Source organism: Hevea brasiliensis, chromosome 6 (genome assembly GCF_030052815.1).
Source record: "Hevea brasiliensis isolate MT/VB/25A 57/8 chromosome 6, ASM3005281v1, whole genome shotgun sequence".
NCBI lineage: Eukaryota > Viridiplantae > Streptophyta > Magnoliopsida > Malpighiales > Euphorbiaceae > Hevea > Hevea brasiliensis.
In genome coordinates this window covers 28,100,855-28,107,385 of record NC_079498.1, presented here as the reverse complement: position 1 = coordinate 28,107,385, position 6,531 = coordinate 28,100,855, and the positions used below count along the sequence as shown (strand labels likewise).

Here is a 6,531-nt window from a genome sequence, read left to right as displayed (position 1 = left end):
ATGTTGCACGATTTTCTTTGGGCTTAGGATGGACAGAAGGTTTGATTTTTATATAAATCAGTCAATTCGATTTTTATCAGTTTTTTCGCTAAAAATAAATAATTTAAAAAAAAAATAAATTAAAATGATTCGTTTGAATTTTTAAATTATAACCTATTTGGCATTTTATGCCGGCTCTTCATTTCCTCTGTGGCAAGCGTCTATGCGTTCTCTGTTATCAGTATTTGCTTCTCTGTTATCCTCACGCTAGGTCTTCTCTGTTATCAGCCACTTTTTTCGCAGTTACCAGATGTTATGGCTGCTTCTTCTTCTTCTTCTTCTTCTTCTTCTTCTTCTATCAATCCTCAATGGAAGAAGTATGATGTGTTTATAAGTTTTAGAGGTGCAGACATCCGGGATGGTTTTCTCAGTCATCTGTACGAAGCTTTGCATCGAAAACAAATCTTCACCTTCAAGGATGAAAACCTTGACAGAGGAGAAGAGATCTCACCAGCCCTCTTGAAAACAATTGAAAACTCACTGCTTTCCTTAGTCATTTTCTCAGAAAACTATGGTTTTTCTCCATGGTGTTTGGATGAGCTTGCGAAGATTCTTGAATGCCAGGAAACAACAGGACAAATAGTATTACCAGTTTTTTATAAAGTAGATCCCTCAGACGTTCAAGACTTGACAGGAAGATTTGGGGATGCCCTTGCTCAACATAAAGAAAAATTCAAAGACTGTTTAGAAAAGGTGGAGAGTTGGAGCCGTTCTTTGAAGGGAACGGCCAACATTTCGGGGTGGGATTCAAGAATTATTAAGTAAGACACTTATTTTCAATGTCCTTTTTTACTTATATCACTGATTTTTCTGTTGTCACTTTATTTCTTTGTGCTTCATTCTGAATTACTATTGTTTGGTCTTTATTTGTGATCAGGCCTGAATCTAAACTAATTGACGAAATTGTCAATGATGTTCGCAAGAAAATAAATCACTCGTTTCTAAGTGTTTACGATAATGATGGCCTTTTTGGAATCGATTCTCGTGTGAAGGAAGTTGAATCATTGTTATGTCTTGAATCTGAAGATGTGCGTAGGGTAGGAATTTGGGGAATGCCTGGTATAGGTAAGACAACTATTGCAGACAAAGTATTTAATAAAATTTCGAACAAATTTGAGAGTCAATGCTTTATTACAAATGTCGGAGAAGAGTTAGAAAAGGGTACTCCAGTTCAGTTACGACATGAAATCCTTGGCAAATTGTTAGGAGGAGAAAATCTTGATGTAGGCACACCATGTACATTGCGTCATTCAACTAAAAGAAGACTTCCAAATACAAAAGCTCTTATTGTTCTTGATGATGTGTATGGTTATTTACACCTAAAAGAGTTAGTAGAAGGGTGGAATTTGTGTGGTCCAGGAAGTAGAATCATTGTAACAAGCAAAGATAAGCAAGTGCTTGAAATTGTGGGCTGCAAGAAATATATTTATAAGGTTGAGAAATTAAATGATTGTGAATCTCTTCAACTCTTCAGCTTCCATGCCTTCAAACAAACTCAACCCACAAATGGATACATGAGGCAGCTATCAGAAAGAGTGATAAGTTATACTCAAGGAGTTCCATTAGCCCTCAAGGTTTTAGGTTGCAGCCTTTATGGTAAGGGTGTGAAAGAATGGGAAAGTGAGTTGAAAAAACTTGACACTATTCCCAATAAGGAAATTCAGGGCATTCTGAGAAGAAGTTATGATGGACTAGAAGATAATGAAAAGAGTATATTTCTGGATATTGCATGTTTTTTAAAGGGGAAAATAAAGATCGTGTAAAAAATATATTAGATTGCTGCGGTTTTTTTGCAGAAAGTGGAATACGTAGTCTGCTTGACAAGTCTCTGGTAACTATTTCCAAAGAGAAGTTAGGGATGCATGACCTGCTACAACAAATGGGTAAGGATATTGTTTGCAAAGAAAATAAAAAGCCTAGAAAGCGTAGCAGGTTGTGGAATGCCGAGGATATATATTACATACTGAAAACAGACAAAGTAAGAAAATGCATTGATTTTTTTCTTTTTTTTTAAATAAGAAATGTAGTTTTGCATGTTTTATGCTCATTTTCTTTGCTTAATTTTCTTTATCAGGGGGCTGAAAGTGTTGAAGCCATATCACTGGATTTGTCCAAAATTAGAAACATAGAACTATGTCCTTCTGCCTTTGAGAAATTTTATAAGCTTAGATTGCTCAAATTTTACAATCCTGGCTCTAAGGAAATGAAGTTACATCTTCCTAAAGACCTGAATTTTCTTCCAAATGAGCTGAGGTTTCTCTACTGGGATCAATACCCTTTGAAATCATTGCCATCGACATTTTGCCCTGAGAATCTTGTTGAATTGCACATGCATAGTAGCCAACTCGAACAACTTTGGAACGAAGATGCTCTGGTATGCTTGAGCATGATTCTTTATGAAATTATCTGTTGAAACTTGAGTATATTGAAACTTATTCTTAACCTTTTCTTTGTCATTGCAGAGTCTTAAAAACTTGAAATTTGTGGACCTCAGCAACTCGAAACGATTGATCAGAATTCCAGACATGTCGAAATTCCCAAAACTTGAGGTTACAATTTTGAGAGGCTGTATGAATTTGGTTGATTTTTCTTGGTCTTCTAAGTACCACAGCAAGCTAGTAAGTCTTCCAAACAGTATGTGCAATCTGAAATTTCTGAAGCAGCTAGACTTCACAGATTGTGTGAATCTCCATGGATTGCCAGAGAACTTGGGGGACCTGGAATCTCTAAAATACCTGATAGCCATTAGAAGTGGTATAAAAAGACTACCATCTTCTATCAATCAGTTGAAGAAATTGTACTCCTTGATCTGTGATGGATGTGAAGGTTTGACATTGCCTCATTTCACAGGTTTGGCCAGTCTTTTTCATCTTTCTTTTGACGATTGTGGTATATCAGAAATTCCCGGTAATCTTGGTTCTTTAAGGTCATTGGCACATTTATATTTACGTGGAAATAATTTCAGAAGCATACCTACAAGCATCAAGCAATGTTCTAAGTTGGTAGAACTTTATTTAAGTGATTGCAAGAGGCTTCAATTTTTGCCAGAGCTTCCATCAACTCTACAATGGTTAGATGCAAATAACTGCACATCTCTGGAAATTGTATTGAGATCATTCAAACAAGGATATATGAATTCCTGGTTTTGTATGGATCTTAGCAAATGCATTAAGTTGGATCAGAGTGCATGCAGTCAATTGATGGAATGTCTACTGCTGAAACTTCAAAGCATTGGACAACCAGAGGAACAGTATCTGTTCAATGAGCATTATCAATATCTGGGCAAAAAGGTTTATCCCTTTCCCTGTAGTGGTATATAAGTGCACTGTTTGATTTAGATTATGAATCCAAAAATAATATCAAATTAATTTTATGAGTTTAGTTTGATTTACCTTTAAATTATTTGGTTTGATTTGAAAATTAGAAAGTAAAAAACTTTTGGTTTATAATTTATTTTATTCCGTTTTAAGACATCAGAACCAGATTGTTGAAATAATAATAATAATAATAATAATAATAATAATAATAATAATAATATATATTTTTTTAACAGGCTGATGCAACGCTGCATGATTGCCTACAATGTTTATGCATCCCGGGAAGTGAAATGCCAGAATGGATGATGTACAAAAATGATAATGGATCTTCATTGTCATTCTCTATCGCAACATTTGATCTTCATTCCCATGCTACTGACTTCATTAAGATTGCTTTCTGTGTTCTAGTTGCACCCAAAGCTAATCATTCTCGTAATTTCATCGAGACTGGTATTTCTATTTTATGCAGATGCCACTTTATAACTGACTCTGGAGATAGCCTTGATATGTATTCTGATTGCAAAATGATCAAAAGACATCACATTTCTCTCTGGTATTCCAACATTCATTTCCATTCCAAGAAAATTCGTATCAGGGAGGCTTCATTTCAATTCTCGATCAATTACTCATTCAACAGATTACACTTGAGTGAAGCCCATAAGTGTAAAGTCTACAAGTGTGGAGTCCATCTTATATTTGATCATAACTTGGACGATGATGATAATGGAAAAAGATGGTCAGAGATGGTATTTCATGATAGGACCTTGTCGGAGGGATTGTTCTTTACTCCTATTGTTGAGTATGAATATGACGAACAATATCCCCTTCAAGGATTGAAAGAGAAGCAAGAGTTTAAATGTTTCGATTTAAATTTCTCACTATCTTTTTTGTTCACATTAGTTATATGCCTGGCTACTGCTTCAGATAAAACCAAAGCCCAACCGACCCAGATGGTCTTTACTTTGATGGTCATACATGTGTGCTTGAAGTTGCTTTCCTTCAACTCTTCTCTATCTCTTCACGGAATTTACAGCTAATTTCTTGGTATTGTAGAAATTCTATTTTTGTTAACTAATGTCATTATTAATTAACAAAAATTTTATTTATAAGTTGAGAGATGCATTTATAAATTACAACACTATTAAGCTAAGTATGCCATTGTTAGAAGTATTTTATTTATTTTATTGGTTGTAGAGCAGAGATTTTCCAATTGTTGAACATCCTATGGTACTAGAGAATAAGAAAAGCTTTTCCAATTCAATTGCAGAATTATATCTGTAAAACTGAAGGAGAAAAAAAAATTTATAATTAAAAGCTTGTTCAAGTTATTGAGATTGTATGAAAATTTATAAATTTTGGAGGGTCCATATTTATAGTTTTTAGAAAAACACTTATGTAAAATATATGAATGAAAACATAATTTTTAAAATTTGGGCCATGGCATATATATATATATATATATATATATATATATTCTTAATGGTAATTTTTTTTAACTTTTCATAATTATTGCAATTTTTTTAGCTTTTACGTACAATTTGGACTTCATTTTAAATGTTAATTATTTCTATAACCCAAAATAAAGATTGAAGAAATTAAATAGTTAAGATTGTGCCACGTAAACTAATTTAAGATCAAATTTCATTTCGAGATATAAAAATGATTATTCTTTGCTATAATAATTTAATAATATAATAATTTTTATCTAATATTTTAATAAATAATTTAATGATATAATAATTTTTATCTTATATTTTCATGAATATATATATATATACATATATATTTTAGAATTTAATGAATATATATTATTAAAATTGAATATAAAATAGAATCAGATATAAAAAAAATATTGACGTTTTCGTTAAATAGGACATATATTACTTTTGTTAAGTCTTTTATTATATCTCCCCCATACTTTGAATATTTAAAATAAATTTTACTTCCTAATTTTACTTTTTTCACATATTTTATGCTTTATTTTTTATTTAATTATTTTTTTATTCTTGTTAATACCCTTATTTTGATATAAAAAATATGTAAGTAGTAATATGCAATGAATTTTAAATATTTAATGCTATGATTAATATGATTGGATTTCTAAAGTCGTAAATAATTATAAGTATTGATCCTTAAAAAAATCTTAATTTATTCAATCAAAATATAGAAAAAAAACTAAAAAAAATCCTAAAAAATAAAATAATACAACAATTTATAAAGTTTTAAATATTAAAAATCACAAAATATAAAAATAGTAATATACAATGAACTTTTATTATTTAATAATATAATTAAATATGATTAAATTTTCAAACTCATAATTAATTATAAATAAATATTATTTTTTAAACTTAAAAAATATCTTAGATCCCATTAAAAAAATTCAATTTTTTTTAAAAATAATACCAAACAAAGAAAGAGTCACATTTTAAACTTTATTTTTGTGTTAGCTATATATATATATATATATATATATATATATATACACGTATATTTTAAATGATAAGAAAGTTTCATTAGCATAGTAAGTTAATTCCTTGACTTTTCTTAATTGCATTAATAAAAAAAAGAAAAAATATTTAAAATGTAAAAATAATAAAAAATTATAAAAATTCAAAATTCTGTAAAAAAAAAAATTGCTTAAAGAGAGAGAGTCTTATAAATATGCAAGATTTTCTTATAAAATAAATCAAAATCATGTAAAAAAAAGGTAAATAAAAAAGTTGTTTGCGATGAATGAATGGAATGCCCACAAAGCAATTGAATTGATTTTGAAAGATAAATGCAAGTCTATTAAAAAAAAAAACTTGTATTAAATTACTAGAAGCCAACTTGAAAGAGGAGAATAAAGTGCTAGTTATTGCAAAGGAATTGCAGAGGAAATAATTCAAGGAGAAGTGAGATAAGATAAGTAAAGTAAGCCTACATTTATTTCATGAAAAATATTTTTTGTATTTTTTGGAGTTTGAGACATTTAAAAAAATTAATTAACGAAAAATATCTTTCTGGTTAAAAGAAAAATTAAGTCATTTTTAAAGAAAATGACGTCCATTTTTCAAAAGAGAAAATTATTTTCTGTTTTTTAAATTTTGATAATCTTTTAAAATATGAACATATTTATATATACATGAAATAAATAAATATTATTAATTTAATATTACAAATAAATAACGAA

The 6,531-nt window shown here is 29.7% G+C and overlaps 2 protein-coding genes across 2 annotated transcripts; both read left to right on the top strand.

The window, feature by feature from the left end:
• Window positions 1-203: 203 nt before the first annotated feature.
• LOC131180622 (disease resistance protein RPV1-like) lies at window positions 204-1,726 on the top strand. Its single transcript, XM_058147969.1, has 3 exons — window positions 204-800; window positions 917-1,659; window positions 1,704-1,726. Exons 1-3 carry the CDS (start codon window positions 295-297, stop codon window positions 1,724-1,726), a joined length of 1,272 nt encoding a protein of 423 aa, XP_058003952.1. The 5' UTR covers window positions 204-294.
• On the top strand, window positions 1,165-4,684 carry LOC131180802 (disease resistance protein RPP2B-like). Its single transcript, XM_058148524.1, has 4 exons — window positions 1,165-2,017; window positions 2,114-2,413; window positions 2,502-3,329; window positions 3,593-4,684. Exons 1-4 carry the CDS (start codon window positions 1,769-1,771, stop codon window positions 4,391-4,393), a joined length of 2,178 nt encoding a protein of 725 aa, XP_058004507.1. The 5' UTR covers window positions 1,165-1,768; the 3' UTR covers window positions 4,394-4,684.
• Window positions 4,685-6,531: the final 1,847 nt, after the last annotated feature.

Bases quoted from the DNA above. Each gene is read 5' to 3' on its own strand.
- LOC131180622 (XM_058147969.1), top strand. From the start codon at position 295: ATGGCTGCTTCTTCTTCTTCTTCTTCTTCTTCTTCTTCTTCTATCAAT. The intron at 801-916 runs GTAAGACACTTA...ATTTGTGATCAG, and splicing joins TGGGATTCAAGAATTATTAA to GCCTGAATCTAAACTAATTG. The intron at 1,660-1,703 runs GTGAGTTGAAAA...AAGGAAATTCAG, and splicing joins GGGTGTGAAAGAATGGGAAA to GGCATTCTGAGAAGAAGTTA.
- LOC131180802 (XM_058148524.1), top strand. From the start codon at position 1,769: ATGTTTTTTAAAGGGGAAAATAAAGATCGTGTAAAAAATATATTAGAT. The intron at 2,018-2,113 runs GTAAGAAAATGC...TTTCTTTATCAG, and splicing joins ACATACTGAAAACAGACAAA to GGGGCTGAAAGTGTTGAAGC. The intron at 3,330-3,592 runs GTTTATCCCTTT...TTTTTTTAACAG, and splicing joins ATCAATATCTGGGCAAAAAG to GCTGATGCAACGCTGCATGA.